The following is a 16,378-nucleotide window of genomic DNA, read 5'->3' on the forward strand; positions in this document are numbered from 1 at the left end:
ATAGTTTAATTAGTCAATGTTTGAATCCTCATCCGCCAACAGTTCTGGAATTTCATGTGCCGTTATCGTATAAAGCGACCCTCATGGAGACATGTCTTTTAGACATTATGAATTATACTACTAAGGAGTTGAAAAAAATCAATCCTACTTTGGATTTACAGGTGAAGTTCTTCTTCATTTGTACATAAATATTTGTATAAACAGAGTATTTGTATTTTTTGTTTCAAATTGTAGGAAATAACAGTAGAGAATTGCATTACTAAAAACTTTCATAAGATTCTTCAATCGCAACTGGACTGCATTTGGCACCAGCTCAGCACTAGAACAAAAGAATTGGTTCAAGATTTACGGATAATGCGGAACCTGTTAACGTAATCATCAATCTAAAACTATGTATGCATAGATGTAGAATAACCTAGATATGCCATTACATACAAATTTCGTTGGAGATCTTGTCGCCACTAACTGAGGGGTGCAGGTGGTTTAACTAGCGGGGAAGTGGTAAAAAAAGGAAGAAACGCAGCGGTCGGCAGTGGTCAGCAACCAGTTTATGTATATTTACATGCACTGAAGTTTTATTTTATTTATAACTTTATTTTATTGGACATTCCGTGTGACAGTAAACCAAACTAATAAAGCCATATTAAGAAAAAAATATTTAGTTATACACACTATATTAAACTACAAATGTATGTTACTATAATTTTATTTTATTTTATTTTATTAATAGTTTTGGACCATTGTGGCATTACAGGAAGAACCTAATGCGCCACAATGGCCTACATTTAATAAAGATATAAATACAAGTAAAATTAGTAAAAAACAGAAAAATTAAAAAGCAGAAAACATGGTAAAATAAAATAATAATACAATTAAAATAGTACATAAAAATGTACAAAGGAGAAAGAAAAAGTAAAATAAATAAAACAAAATATGAATAAAAAATAAAATCACAGCGAGGCCCAATTATAAAACCATCATTAACTATTACAATATTTAAACATTAGTAACTTCCACAAGGATCAATTTTAAAGCTGACACTTTAATATTTAGTTCATTGTTTGTAGTTTTAAACTTAATGTCGATTTCTGAATTTCCTTCAGTGCCAACAAAATATAAGCGTGCATTTACACCTGTGGCAGAGGTTGTCGACCACTGTTCAATCACTGCATACAACACTACATATATCGCGCCGATATTTCATTATATGTTAAAATACTACTATAATTGAAGACATTATATATTAATTCTTACTTATAATATGTGATGCCATCCGCCTTTTTATGTTTTCTTGAGTAATTGTAACACAATTTCACTGAACACGTTGGCATTTTCGAAAAATGTCAATCGACCTTCCTACTTAGAAGCTAACTAGCTACTGAGAGAGAGTGTGCATGATCTGTACTTTTTTTTGTGTGTGCATGGTCCAAAAGGGTGATCGGCTTAGAGCGTCAGGGCGTATCCATGGTATTCTATATCTATGCATGTATGTAATTTTAAACAATACTGCGAAATTCAAGCGATTTAATTTAACGTTAATGTTATAGAAATTTAATACACCACAATGCGGTCAGTTTTTATGGGCTTCTCAGTAAATACAGAACACCGGAATACGCCAAAGTCAATTCCGGTTGGATTCTATTAGATTCTGCAAAAAAACTGTTCAAACATGCTAAAAATCGAGTATTCAATTCTAAACGGGGTTAGTCATATAAACATTTGCATATTCACTTATAATTACACTTCTTAATCGTAGATATTATAAATTTTCTTCAGAATTTGAACCGGAATTCTCTTCGAAATGGAAATGCATCACCCAAATACTTACAGTGTTAATACCAGCCGATCAGAAGCGCTTGAAAAACTCGGAGCGGAATATTAAGATACTAATTTTATGCCAGGATACAAAAACTTGCCTCCAATTGAAAGATTATCTAACGATGGGTCCTCAGAAGTGTTTGTATTACTCTGCGATACGCGATGAAGTACAAATACCTCTGCTTTCCGACTTGTATAAATCTTTCAAGTCTGACGCTGATATTCAAAAATCATCCGAAACGTTAAAAGAATCTGAACAAACGCTAGTAAATGACGACAATGCAGACGAAGAGAGTGAACACAAAGATAATTACATTCTAACAATGTCTCAAGCGATTATGGATAATATAACCGCTACGAGTGATAAATCTACAAATGCAGATGAGACATGTTTCGAGTCTTTCACTCAGGTAAACTCGACTTGCAATATGAATTTTTCATTTTTAATCCGTTAAATGAAATGAATTTGTATTGTTGTTTTAAACATTGATCTGTTTAGATGGAAAATATGGACTTGACGCAAGTAGATTTCGGTACTCCGTCCGTTCATATACAAACTTTTAAAAACCTCAGTGATGGAATCTGTATAGAGAATACGCTGCATGTGTTAAAGCCGAGCTTTGTCGTAATGTACCATTCTGAAATAACTGCCATGAGGCAATTGGAACTGTACGAGGCTCGAAGAAAGGATCGCAATGAACGTCCACTCCCTGTTTATTTTCTGATGCATGCCCAGACTACCGAGCAGCAGGCCTACTTGACATCTCTGAGACGTGAAAAGGAGTCCTTTGAACTTTTGATACAAGCTAAAAGTGTAATATCAGATTTTATATTAATATAATTAAATTACATATATACGCGGGTATTCCGATAAATGTTGGCTTTTGAAACGACGGTTTTAACAGTTTTCATTTGGAATCGTTTGAAGAAATATAATAAATTCGCAAAATCTTGTTTGAACGCGAGGTATTCTTATTGAAACTAATAACAATTTTGATTTGTAGACTATGGTGATTCCGACGTATCAAGATGGAAAATCAGAAATGGCTTCACATATGGAAATCACTGAACCAATTCTAGAAACAAATATGAGAAAAGCAGGTGAAGAGCTTCATCGAATTAATTAATTATTGTTTAACTGATACAATTTTTCTGACTGCTTTATAAGGAGCAATATGGGATTTACCCATACTTATTTCCTTCACAATTCGTCATGGGTATGGTCGGCTACACTTCTCTTGACCACAGGAGGAGTGTTGCCCTCATCAAGTTCTTGTTTTCCATATTTAGAGGCTATATCTCCTGTTCGTCTATCCTGGCTGAGTTGGGCCTTCATGCTCCGGAGAGTATGATATGGACCCGCCATCGTCCCCTTTTTCACACTACTCTGGCTAGAACTGTGGCTTTCAGCTATTATCCCATTCCTCGTGGCCTCTGTTTCTTAAATTCACTGGATAGTGCCATTGACATTTGTCACATCTCTCTTCATTCTCTGCACCACTTCCTAAGTTACGGAAGTCGCGACCATTTAGAAAGGTTGAGTTAGTTTATTTAATTATGAATTTATTAAGAATTCTTTTTTTCTATGTCATGTTTTATTTAGTTATCTTTTCTTTATTTAAGTATTTTTAATTGTAAAATTTCATGTACTTTTTTCCTTTTATCCTTTCTTAATCTTTTTAGCACACTCGTCGCTTTGGAGCAATCTGTTAGACGAGTGTGTATAATAATAATAAAAAATAAAAACATATAAGCCACAGCGTAGTGCACTGGTAGAGTTATTGCATACCAGTCGAGAGGTTGTGGATTCAAGTTCCGGCCAAATTCGCTGCTGGCGAGATCATGTGATTGTTAAAAACACTGATCCTGTTAATGATTGTGATTTTATAGCTTAATTGTTGTGACGGATCCAATAAATCGACATTCTCCCCCTCAGTTTCTCGCAAATTCGAGTTATTAGCGTCTCGAATTTGTTGAATCTTATAAAAATATGCTACCTACATACATAATGTATTTCGCGAATTTACTTTATATTAAAAAAATGTTGATTCTCTATTGTATTCTATGTACATACTGTTGTGTTTGAAAAATGTTAATACTTACTTAATTATAAAAATAATATAACCATATGTGTCGCCTTGAAGTAATTCTTGTCATGGCACATATTTTTATTTTTATCTTTAATTTATACCAGGAAGGCCTAACAGGTAACCCCAATACGCCTTGCAGGCTAGAAACATTGTACATTTGATACGAATATTATTAGTATTATACAAAGTACATAAATACATATCAATTAATATCCACAGAGACATCTATGGTCAAATTTGTAAATTTGCAGTATTTTAAACAATTCAGCGAAATTTGAGATTGCTGAAAACTCGAGATTTTGCGAGAAAGTGGGTAAGGTTGTCAATTTGTTGGAACAGTTTCAATGTAAATCAGATAAATTGGCAAACTCTGATAGGAAACGATCGAGTTGGAGTCACAAATCCAAGGTCTGGCCAGCAGAAACCAGTGAGGTTTGAACCTGTGACCACTTTGTTCAAAGCATTATATGCTAACCACTAGTTTAATCTGCTGGCTATGATGTATATATAATGATGATGATGGTTATGAAGCATTATATACTAACCACTAGTCTGTTCTCTATATGATGTATTTATGTAATATAAATAAAACAATCACAATGTAGGCGGACAGGAATCAGGAGCGGTGGTTCCCGTAAAGCAAATAGTCATCGTCAACATGCGGGAGTTTCGATCAGATCTTCCGGCTCTGTTGCACAAAAAGGGCATCCACATAGATCCTGTCACGATAACGGTGGGTAAACATCTACGGTACTATTGTGCTAAATGTTTTCGTTTCTTTCAATTCGCATTTGCAGATTGGCGATTACATCCTGACTCCGGACATATGTGTGGAGCGTAAATCCCTATCAGATCTTATAGGCTCGTTGAATTCGGGTCGACTTTACACACAGTGCACCCAAATGTGCCGAAACTATGCTAGACCCATGCTATTAATTGAATTCGATCAGAGCAGGCCTTTCCAATTACAAGTTTGTACCAAATTTTGATTCACTTGTAAATATTCACTAGCTAAATAGAAGTAAAAGTCATTTTTATTTAAAGATTATGTAACTTTGATGAGTTATATTGCACACTGAATTATTTTGCCTTGTATTGTGTATGTACATATGTACTAAATAAGAGGATTTCTTTAGGGGCAATATATGCTATCCAATGATGCAACTCCGGGTGCAGACATACGTCAGAAATTACAATTGTTAACGTTGCACTTTCCTCGTCTCAAACTTGTATGGTCGCCGAGTCCATACGCCACTGCAGAACTATTTCTAGAGTTGAAGGTACGTTTGATTTTCGTTACGAAGCTATTTGAATATTGCCATGTTGTTTCCTTTTCAAATTCTCTGTCCCCTATAGCCTTCAGAACTATCAGTTATTGCGAACGGGCTCAACTGTGGATCTTGGCATACTGTTTAGGAGTGGCTTCAAATTTTCGACTCATATTTAAGATATGTGCTGTAGGGCACCAAAATGCTTTGATTTTTTTTGCGCAATGCTCACTACTTCCAACATCCAAGTATAACCGTATTGATTTATTGTTCGCTTGTCCGGAGCATATTAGAGTTTGGATCTATAATTTGGAGTCCCACTGAAATTAAATTCTCTCTCTAGATAGAAAGAGTTCAAAAAAAGTTTCTTTGATACCTTTTTAGTACGCGGGACAGATGTGTTGACCGTGTCCCGGTCTAAGAAAACACCGTTTGTGTTTGTAAGAGGATCGTTTATTTTTGTTCAATTGTTACAATGGTTATTGTATGTACGAAGAAGTTGAGCTTCGGAGAAGTGATCTGGTTGAACTCCAGAGGTTCACTCTGGTGTTGGGAGCTGGTGCGTCGCTTTATATACGTTCTGGCTTGAGGCGTGCCGTGTGCAGATGCTTTGTTTTCGTTTCCAGGACACGTGTTGACCTATTTTCGAGGCGCGTGCTTTATAGCTTGGGGTCAGCGCCAGGATGTCGTTCGTTTGAGAATGGGGTCGTGCCACGAGTAAATGTATTTTTAAGACACGTGTTACGGTATCCTGATGACATCACTGTTGGGTTTCGTTCGTTTTACGATCGAGCGATGAACTCTTTCTTCTGGAATGGTCGAAGGGGTCGATGCCCTTGAGTTATGCATGTTTGTACAGGATCGATGATGAAATCACTGGTTTTGATTCGTAATAGCACAAGTCGTGCTATATTCTTACACCTTTATATGAGGAAATACCCCTATTTATTTCCCACTGCCTTTTTACAAGGTGTTCTAGGCTTTGACTCATTATCTTCGAGATAGAATTATTGCCAATTCCAAATACTTCTTTGGAGTATTAAAGGGAAGTATTGACAACCCTTCGATTTTATCGGAACTTAAATTTTAGGCGCCTGAATGCGGTAGAGCTTTGCGTTATTGTTTACTTTTCCAATCTATTGCTGCGAAAACGTGTGCTTTCAATAACTCGTCTCTTGTAAAGGCTATCCGGTTCCTTAATGTAATAGGTGAACATTTGGACCTGTTTGATTGTGATGTTGATGAACTGGTCAGTTTCATGAGATTCAACACGAGTTTGAATGCGATGAATGATTGCCAATTTTTATTGTTTTTTTTTTTTTTGTAAGACTGGTGTGACGCATTAGGGCAACCTGTCAGGTCACAATGGTCATTATCTCGTTATTATTATTATCTATATATTTATATAATGTATTTATTATATTAATAAATCAAATATAGCATTTGTAATAAATTGTTCATAGCAAGGAAGACCTCAACCGAGCAGTTCAGCTGCAGCAGCTCTGGGAGAGGACGCTTCGGTGGACAGTCTTTCCATTGAACGCTATGATCCTGGAATATACGACTTCATGTTGAAGTTACCTGGTGTCAATTCGAAGAATGTCGCTAGAATAATGAATAAAGGCATCAGTTTGAATGATATTATCAAACTTTCGAAGGTGTGTAAACGTTTTCTTTGCGTTATATAGAGTTTTTTTTTTTTGTATTGATGTGTGATTTTTTTTTGCAGACGGAGATTGTCGATATTGTTGGTAATAAAAATGATGGTGAAACACTGTGGAGTGTCTTTCATAACAGTTATAAAGTTTCAGAGTCTTCAGCTCACAGTAATCTCACAGTAATCACACACAAGAATCTGCCGAAAAATGGATTCCGTAAACCAAGGAAAGGGAAATATTATAATAGAAAATAAATACTGTGTGACGATCATTTCCCAAAGTGTCTGTTGTGTGGTGAAAGCTTAGAAATGATTTTAAGTATGTACATTAGCATACAATGAAAATCCATTAATTGTATGAACCATTGCTTTGAGGAACTTTATTATACACTTCAATTATTGAGTGGAAGATGATGTATTCCACTTGAATATAGATCAATGACTTTTGACCTTTTTACACATGTAGATCGGTGACTAAAAATCATTATTTTTTATAGGTTTTTCATCCAATAGTATAAAACGAAGTTGTTTGAAATAACCAGCAGCAAACAAACAGAGTATCTTGAATTTATTGAAATCTGGTATTGCTTCTTTGTTAGAATATATTTAACAACCACTAATATCAATCATAAAACATTCGCAAGATATCTCAGTTAACGAATTTTCATTGTACGCATATGTATGTATATTTTACGGCTGTGGAGCCAGAGTCGGAAACGTAAAAAATCAAATGACTCCAACTCCTCTTTTTTAATGAATAGTATTATGTCATGCGTCAACTAGTCTCCAATTTGATGAAGTAAATCTACTAATTAATTGAAATTACATTAAATCTTTGAATTGCATGTTTGTATTTTGATGTGTTGTGGCCAAAACCAACTATTTCCTCTGTCTTATACTCTTTTTTGTTCTAATTTGTGTTTATTATAAATTGATTTGTTTGTGTATGAAATTAATAAACACACTATGAATGTACTTTTTATTTATACCTATTTATTTCATTACTAATAATTCAATAAATTGGGTTACATGTCGAATTTTAGTCATTATTTTTTTGATTCCTTTAATTTTTTATATTTTGAAAATCGCTATTATTTTAATCATCAACAATTATGTATATTCGTTGGCAGAAGAAGAGTCGATCTTACTAAAATCGTTCAGGTCACAGTTGGAGTCGGTACATATTGAAGCGACTCCACAGTCCTGATATGTAGTCATCAAGTATACATTAGAACCTCGATTATCCGGATTGTTAAAAACGAACACAAATTTTACCATTTTGCTGCTTTGCATGTGACGAATTGAAATTGCTTTCAAATGTTTACGTTTGTGATGGCATAAGAAAAAACGGAGCATGAATCATAAATGCATAACATAAAAATTCGAAAATAAGACATAGAAATGAGTCTTCAAAATTCAATACTCAAAGGACGTTTGTTTTTCAAAATGAAATTACTCAATCTAATATATAATTTCGAAAGAGACTTTGTATGTAATTATGTAAGGTTTGGGTGGTACAATCCGTGACATTATCAGAAAAAATCTAATTTTCTATAACATCGATATCGATTCCTTTTTCAGTTCCTGTTCTGGATTCCTTATTCAGTTCCGGATCAGGATTCCTGTTTCAGTTCTGGATCATGATTATTTCTTCAGTTCCGGTTTCCTTATGTATAAAAAAAACCATCAGTTGTGTGTAATTTCTAATTGGCTGTCATTAAATATATTTTTTTATTGTTTCAAATAAATTTAATAAAAAAACAAATGAATGTTTACTATTAGATTAACCATATTTAAGCGGTTATATTACAAATACCGAGCGAAGCCGGGTAAAACCACTAGTAAAGAATAATTTAATATTGATCTTCATGTTATTATATACTAGTTGTTTTACCCGGCTTCGCTCAGTATTTGTAATATAAACAGCAACATGGCGAATCTATTAGTAAATATTCATTTTTTGTTTTATTAAATTTATTTGAATCGAAAAAATATAATATTCAACCAATTGAATTGTCTTCATACTTACAAAGTCTTTCGAAATTATATATTAAATGTAAATGTAGACAAATACAAATTATTCATACTGAATGTACTCGTCTTTCCCCATCCATTGTGATTTTTTCGACTATATACGGACTACCTTCATCCCCAATTAGTCCGGATAATCAAGGTTTTACTGTAATATAAAGAATTATATCTTCATATTATTCTCATTTCTTTTTTTAAATAAAATTCAATATAAAAAATTTTCAAACGACTTTTATTTTTATTTAATAAAATAACAGCATAATTTTTTAAATGTTGGAAACGAATTCACATTTATAGGGTCATATAAACACGGAGATGAGTAAGTATATTGGCGGTCACAAGTATCATAGACATTTTGTATAAACAAGAAAAACTATTCCAGTATTATAATATTATATCAAGTTTTTACAGAAGTGAAAACTTCATCTTGTCTGGATGCTACTCAATTATGATTATTTTTAATATGTATGAGACGACTAGGCGTAGCGTTTTACAACGTACACTTCAGTAAGACTATTAAATTCAAATGACATTACAATTATGTAATCTTGATCAGCTGCAAAAATGAACTAAAGTGTAATCAATGTTTACACATACAAATATCAACTATTATATGTAGGTTAATAATTACATATTATTATTGGACAAAAATAATATTCAATTGTTTTTTTTTTTCTTTAAATCTTCAATCGAAAACAATATATATATATTATTATATACATACATTATACAACTTTTTGGTGAATGTAAACTATCAAATCGCCAATAATTTATATCTATTAATTGCGGCACTTTTAATTGCCATTTTTCATCGAACACTAGCTGCTTTAAAATCAATTTACACAATATTGTGTAGTTAAAAAAAAAAGGAAACAATATTTCAATACATACTAAACGGAACATAAAAAATGAGGAATTATAACAATAAGATCACAACGAATCAAAAGAAAATGAAATTAAACAAAAACAAAAAAGAAAATATACGTATTTCAATTGCTCGATGCCTCCAGGCACTTCTTTATGTACAATTACCAAAAATATAAAACCAAAAAGTAAAACAGGTACCGAAACATAATTTGTCAATTAATAAATATGCTATTTAGTACCCAATAGCATATTTTTGAAGTCATTGTTGGTTAATTTCGATTTAGATGTGTTAGACTCGCCGAGATCGGGTATTGAGCTCTTCGACGGAGCTGACTTTTGTATGACAGCCGGTATGAACAGCTGCGTACGAGCGTGAGTCCTCCTAAAACAAATAACGATGATCATTCGAGTTCTTTTTTATTTATTTATTCGCAGACAATCAAGTAATGAGGCGTACGTAGTCGAAGTGGTTGGATTGACTTCGGGCAAGGACAATTTCTTTGGAGGTGGAGCACTCAGAGAGACGTTGAGGCAGCGACCACCTAGCTCCATTCCGTCTATGGATGTTACGGCCGCAGCAGCACTTTGAGCATTGGTATATTCGACGTAAGCGAGACCTTTCGGTTTACCAGTTCTGTCCAAAGAATAATTGTCAAATTATATATATATACATAATACGTGGATGTTTGATCAGTGGTTACATTATCAATACACACTTGTGGGTGACGATTCTTATGTCTTTTAGTTCTCCGCATTTTCCAAATATTTCCCGGAGGCTTTCGTCTTTGCAATGTTCGAATGAAATGTTCTTGACGAACAATTTATTCTTTTCGATGCCTGTAGAATACGAAAAGTGCTTCTTTCGGTTGTCTTTGTCGCAGTAGCGGGATATGAACATCGGTCGATCGTTGAAGAGGGTTCGATCGTGCGCCAGCGCCACGTCGACTGAATTCTGAAAAGCAAACGGATTTCATTTTTTAACGGCTACACATCGATTTTAACCTTTCCTTACCGGTGATAGAAACATAGTCGACATTTACTCTAATTGTGTGAATATCTCTGTAAATATACTAAATACAGAGTTCATATTTTGGGTATTCCTCAGCAATACATTAATGTATTAGATAGAATTATTATAATATACACGTATTTATCTGACGCAACAGAAAAAAATATTTTATCGAAGAATCGGGCATAATGCGCAAATGCAGTGTGTGTTATTACGTTTTTTCTTTCAGTCGTGTCCCGTTCTCGGTGCGCGCGTGTTGTTTTTTTCGTTTCGGAGCTTTTTTGTACCGTGTGGACCAGCACTTTATTTGTGTTTCTTGATTATTATATATTAAATACGGTAATAATTATTTAATGTTATTTTTTTTTAATTTGCTATGCTACATTGTATATTATATTTATATTTTCAAAGACAATTTTAATTTTAGAAAAAAATGTCTGAAAGAAATTTGATGAATGAAGAGGAATATGATAGCGATCTCGATTTTGAAATAAATGATAATTTTACTGATACGGAAGATTTTATTGAAGATATGGAAGATACAGATTCGGAATTAGAGGCCAGTGAAAATGAAGACGAAGAAGTATATACATCGAATCATGGATTCCAATGGAATTCATTACCACCATCATCCTCAAGACGTAGAGAGTGCAATATTGTTACCGAAAATTCAGGACTTATAAATGGTAGCACTACTGTAAATACTATTAGAGAAATGTTCTCTTTGTTTATAAATTCAAATATGGTGAGAGAAATATGTGAACAAACGAATCGTCAGTTACATCGTACATCCACGAAAATTATCGAGCCGATATTGGCAGAAGAATTGCTTGCATTCATTGGAATAATGCTTGCGTCTGGCAGAAACAGGACCCGAAAATTAAGCTTAAATGAATTGTGGACTAATGACAGCGCTTTTTGCCAACCATTTTTTACGGCATCTATGTCTCGGGATAGGTTCATCACAATTTTCAGTCAAATTCGTTTTGACGACAAAGAAACTAGACAAGAAAGAATACACGTGTCGTCTGATAAATTAGAACCTATCAGGACAATTTTTAATGAATTTGTAGAAGAATGTAAACGTAATTATTCTCCAAGTTGCAACATTACTGTGGATGAACGTTTGGCTACCTATAGAGGCAATTGCCCATTCCGCGTGTATATGAAGTCGAAACCCGGTAGATATGGAATAAAAATGTGGGTATCGGCTGACTCTTCAACAGCATATATATTAAATATACAGGTTTATACAGGTATGGTTAATAATTGCCGAGAGATAAATCAAGGGAATCGTGTAGTGATGGATTTAGTTCAACCGCAATATGGCACCAATAGAGGTGTAACAACGGACAACTTTTTTACTTCGGTGGCATTAGCTGATAGCCTTTTAGATAAAGGGCTAACTCTAACTGGTACCCTACGTAAAAATAAACGGGAAATTCCCAAAGAATTTTTACCATCGAAACATAGACTTTTACACAGTAGCTTGTTTGGTTTTACATCAACCAAGACATTAGTTTCGTATGTGCCAAAAAAAAATAAAGCAGTTTTGCTATTGTCTACTCAATTTCATGACAGTGAAGTGAGTAGTCATGAAGAAAAGAAGCCGGAAATAATAATGTTTTATAATAAAACAAAAGGCGCAGTAGATACCGGCGATAAAATGACAAGTGAGTATTCTTGTGCAAGATCAACAAGAAGATGGCCTTTTAGAGTGTTTATGGAGATGCTGGATATAGCTGCGCTAAATGCATATTTGCTATGGGCGCAGAAATATCCAGAATGGAAGGCGAATAACAGAAGTCGACGAAAATTATTTATTAGAGAACTTAGTTTGGAATTAGCTATGCCCAATATTGTAAGGAGAAAAAAAAGTACAGTAAAATTCCATAAACAACAACAGGATGCTATTGATATGGTTATATCGCAGTATGATCGACAATCACTAGAAGCACATTCCACTAACATTCCGCAAGAAGGCATATCGGAGAATACATCTACCATTTCTAGAGTGCAAACGAGAAACTGTAGATTCTGCCCTTATCCAATGATAAAAAAAAGAACTCGGCTATTGTGACATATTTGTCAAAAGCCTGTTTGTATAACGCACAGAATTGAACAAAAAATTATTTCATGCTCTGATTGTTATGTAATGGACACAAATATTTAATTTTATTGTTATTCGGTTTTCGTACATTTTTCATGCTATTGTTCTTTACTTACATTTACATACAATTTATATTTTTATCATTCATGTGAATTTTGTAATTTTTGTAATTGTCTACTTGTATTATAGCAAGGATGAATACTTATATTTATCAATTAATTTTCAACGTTTTCTTATTGTCTTATATTTTTTTTATTTACGTTTACTTCTCATTTTTTTTTATCAATTTATGTATTTGTGTATTAAAATTATTATTGTGAAAATAAATACATGAAAAGTACATATAAACATATTTTATTTTATTTGATGAAAAAATTGAATATATTTTTACGCATAGGTTTTGAATCATCGCGTAATTCTGGCGGATGTGGCGTGATCACTGATCAGCGAGTCGCGGAGTGGGGGCCTAGTGTTCGTCCTCACTTGGAGATGGGCGGCCCTCTTGGATTGTCGTTCACGCGTCTTCAATTTCATGCTTTTTAGATCGTTTTTAGCAGTATATTACCAATATTGATACATATATATTCATTTATATAGATACGGACTATTACTATAGTCATGAATAGAAGGAAAAATGGTTAAATATTAATATTTATCAGACTTTAAAATCACGAATTTCTAGAACGACTGAGTCGACATCACCGCTGCACGCGTAATTTTTTAGCACCGTAAGGGAAAGGTTAAAGACAATACGAACAAGTATTGAATACGAACGATATCGGTATATACTCCGTAGCAGATGCTCCCGTAGGATTTAACGCCGCTGATGAGTCGCAACTCCACTATCGATCCGTATTCATTTAACTTCTCCTTCAATTCAGCTTCGTCGACTCTGAAAGCATAAAACCATACATTTTCCAAATATATACAACTAAGTTTTAGCCAACAGTAAGGCTCAGTGGTTGTGCTTTTGGGTTCGATCCTGTGAAATCCCGTCAATTGAAAATAATTTATTCCGAGTTTATTATCTGTAATGCTGCTGGTCAGACTCGGATATTTGTGACTCCGAGTCGATCGTCTCCTATCAGAGTTTGTCAATTTTTCTGATAACATTGTTCCTACCCACTATTTGAGTATGACTTATGTACAATAAAAGTTATGTACAAGATTCATAGATGACTCGTTAATTTCGAGTTTTTGAGTGACTTATGTAATAAATAAAAATGCTGCATTGTTTGTGATTGGCCAGGAAGGCGCATTGGGGTTTACCTGTTAGGCATTCTTGGTACATCCTCACTTAATTTGCGCGAGCAGGATACAACAGGAACAGGCTTTTCCTCCCGTATCCTGCGCGCGCACATTAAACAAGGCTGTATGACAAAAAGAGAGATAATTTCATCGCATGCCACAGATATATATTATATATATACATAGTACCGTTTACCATGCAGCCTTTTTTTTTTATCTTTCGACTTAAGATCTTTGCCTTCCGATATTTGCTTTTTCGACCTTTTCACTTTCGGTACCGTGAGGTAGACGAGGTTTAAATAAATAATAAATAACACAAAGAAAACTAACTTGAATCCGAGATTGCTTATAAAGACAGTGCGGCTATTTTTCTCTTCGTCTTGATAATCGTTTGTTTTTGACGATTCACTGTCGAACGGTTGACTATCTTTCGACTTTTTGACGGGAGATTGAGCCGAATCTAAAATTAAAGTTCAAAGTGAATATTTTATTCATTAGGACAAAAAATAATAAACAGTTATTTACCTTCGGAGGAATCGCATTTCCTTTTCAAATTTTGCCTTGGTTCCATCTGAGACTTACTATGATTAAAACTATTTTCTACACTTTGTTTCGGATTTGAAACCCTAACTTTAGCACTGGAATTCCTTTCGTGTGCGTCCGACACTTGATCGTCATCATCGTGTCGTCTTTTCATGGACTTTTTATTATCATTCTCGTCGGCATTGTATCCCTTCTTCTTGCTTTTATTTCTATTGAATGAATCGCTATTTGTGGCGTTGCCCTTAAAGTTATTTGACTTATACTTAGTATTAGAGTACGCTTTATTTTTGGATTGAGTCTCAGACCATTCTTCCGCTTTCGCCTGAAAGTTCACAACAACAACAACATAAAATCTACGATCATTCAAAAACATCAAACCGATGGTTGTGTTAATTTACCGAACACGTTTTATTACACTCGACGAGCGTATCTAAAGTTCCGAAATCCCGTTCGTGCGTACCGAGAATCTCTTTAAATAGCTCTTCGCCATATTTGTAATCTTTTGAGCGATGATACTCAACTCTGGCCCAGTATTGCAATATTGTGAATTCTTTGTCAGCCTCGTCGCCCCACATCTGATACATTTACATAAAAAATTAATATTCTGGATGTATATTAGTATAGTTAACCGTTTGCCCGCGGCCGTCTTCTATGGAAGCTTTGCGCGACAAGTCTGTAGCACGGCTGTCTTCCATAGAATTTCTGAACTTTGCACGGGATTTTGAGCCTTATATGCGCCTATTTCAACTGTTTTAAGGTTCAAAATTGGTCGAATATATTACTGACAGTTGAATGCCATCTATTCAATTTGCTTAAAATGAATATATACCAGTCAAAATTAGTTTTTTGTGGAACCATATTGAAACCTCGTTTATGTGACGTCACGTCTGTTGAACAATGGCGACGACACGTCTCAATTGTATGAAGAATGATTATTTGACAATTAAGCCAAAACTACGAGATATATTATGTATTTTACTGTTTAAAATAATACTTTATGTGTTAATTAACATATCTGGTTACTCGAGTAAATATTAAAATCTGTATTTAAGGTCGAAAACTCGATTGCCAAATTCGCGAAAAAGGTGCCGCGTACAGGGCTTGTTCGCTATATTTATTGCCGCGGGCAAAGGGTTAATATAATGATGAATACACACCTGACTCAAACTATCCCAAGAAAGCCTGAATGTTTTGCGCAAAACTTCAATCTGTTCCGACGAGCTAAAATCTGTCTTTCTTCTTAAAATTTCTAAGTAACATAACCATAGCGCCACATAATCTTCGGCGGTGTCGAATCCGTTAACCAACGAAGCCTCAAACTCTGTCTTAATCTAACATAATCGACAATCAGTTTCGAAAAAGATTAACAAAACATTTAAAACAAAGAAGCATTTCTGACATTAAACATAGCAAACGTTACCTCCTTAAAATCTCTACCTAATCTTTCAAGCTCTTGCAACTTCAACATCCACAAAGTGCTATTCCTGTGATATCTGCGGATGACCTTTTCAATAACATTCAAGCAATACTCGTCTGATCCGTATTCTCTCGCATAGTCGACATATTCCAGACAAAATTTTTCTGCATTGCTCGGCAGCATAGCCTCGCCCCGACAACACGGAGCGAAACACTCGGATGTTATCCTATCGTACAAAACTCCCAAGAGACTAATAATATCACAATCCTTCAGCGTGTCGTCGCCCGACAACGACTTCACATACGATATATAGCTGAGGT

The 16,378-nt window shown here is 34.4% G+C and overlaps 2 protein-coding genes across 2 annotated transcripts; one reads left to right on the forward strand and one right to left on the reverse strand.

Annotated features, from left to right (window-relative positions):
- Window positions 1-6: 6 nt before the first annotated feature.
- On the forward strand, window positions 7-7,868 carry LOC143922065 (DNA repair endonuclease XPF-like). The gene is made up of 11 exons (XM_077445336.1): window positions 7-161; window positions 235-371; window positions 1,548-1,702; window positions 1,777-2,228; window positions 2,318-2,632; window positions 2,823-2,919; window positions 4,514-4,641; window positions 4,706-4,879; window positions 5,045-5,188; window positions 6,640-6,834; window positions 6,906-7,868. The coding sequence occupies exons 1-11, from the start codon at window positions 84-86 to the stop codon at window positions 7,086-7,088; spliced, it is 2,058 nt and encodes a 685-aa protein (XP_077301462.1). The 5' UTR covers window positions 7-83; the 3' UTR covers window positions 7,089-7,868.
- Window positions 7,869-9,076: 1,208 nt separating this feature from the next.
- On the reverse strand, window positions 9,077-16,241 carry LOC143922067 (spliceosome associated factor 3, U4/U6 recycling protein-like). Its single transcript, XM_077445338.1, has 9 exons — window positions 16,062-16,241; window positions 15,799-15,972; window positions 15,040-15,216; window positions 14,624-14,963; window positions 14,429-14,558; window positions 13,625-13,742; window positions 10,448-10,683; window positions 10,189-10,365; window positions 9,077-10,113 (listed from the first exon to the last, which is right to left on the reverse strand). The coding sequence occupies exons 1-9, from the start codon at window positions 16,239-16,241 to the stop codon at window positions 9,960-9,962; spliced, it is 1,686 nt and encodes a 561-aa protein (XP_077301464.1). The 3' UTR covers window positions 9,077-9,959.
- Window positions 16,242-16,378: the final 137 nt, after the last annotated feature.

Source organism: Arctopsyche grandis, unplaced genomic scaffold (genome assembly GCF_051622035.1).
Source record: "Arctopsyche grandis isolate Sample6627 unplaced genomic scaffold, ASM5162203v2 HiC_scaffold_305, whole genome shotgun sequence".
Classification (NCBI taxonomy): Eukaryota; Metazoa; Arthropoda; class Insecta; order Trichoptera; family Hydropsychidae; genus Arctopsyche; species Arctopsyche grandis.

Excerpts from the sequence above, each read along its gene's own strand:
- LOC143922067 (XM_077445338.1), bottom strand. The coding sequence starts at position 16,241 with ATGCTGCCGAGCAATGCAGAAAAATTTTGTCTGGAATATGTCGACTAT. Across the intron at positions 14,559-14,623 it reads GAAATGCGATTCCTCCGAAG|ATTCGGCTCAATCTCCCGTC; the intron begins GTAAATAACTGT and ends CTTTAATTTTAG. Across the intron at positions 10,114-10,188 it reads AATCCAACCACTTCGACTAC|GAGGACTCACGCTCGTACGC; the intron begins GTACGCCTCATT and ends TATTTGTTTTAG.
- LOC143922065 (XM_077445336.1), top strand. The coding sequence starts at position 84 with ATGGAGACATGTCTTTTAGACATTATGAATTATACTACTAAGGAGTTG. Across the intron at positions 4,642-4,705 it reads TAGATCCTGTCACGATAACG|ATTGGCGATTACATCCTGAC; the intron begins GTGGGTAAACAT and ends TCGCATTTGCAG. Across the intron at positions 4,880-5,044 it reads GCAGGCCTTTCCAATTACAA|GGGCAATATATGCTATCCAA; the intron begins GTTTGTACCAAA and ends GGATTTCTTTAG.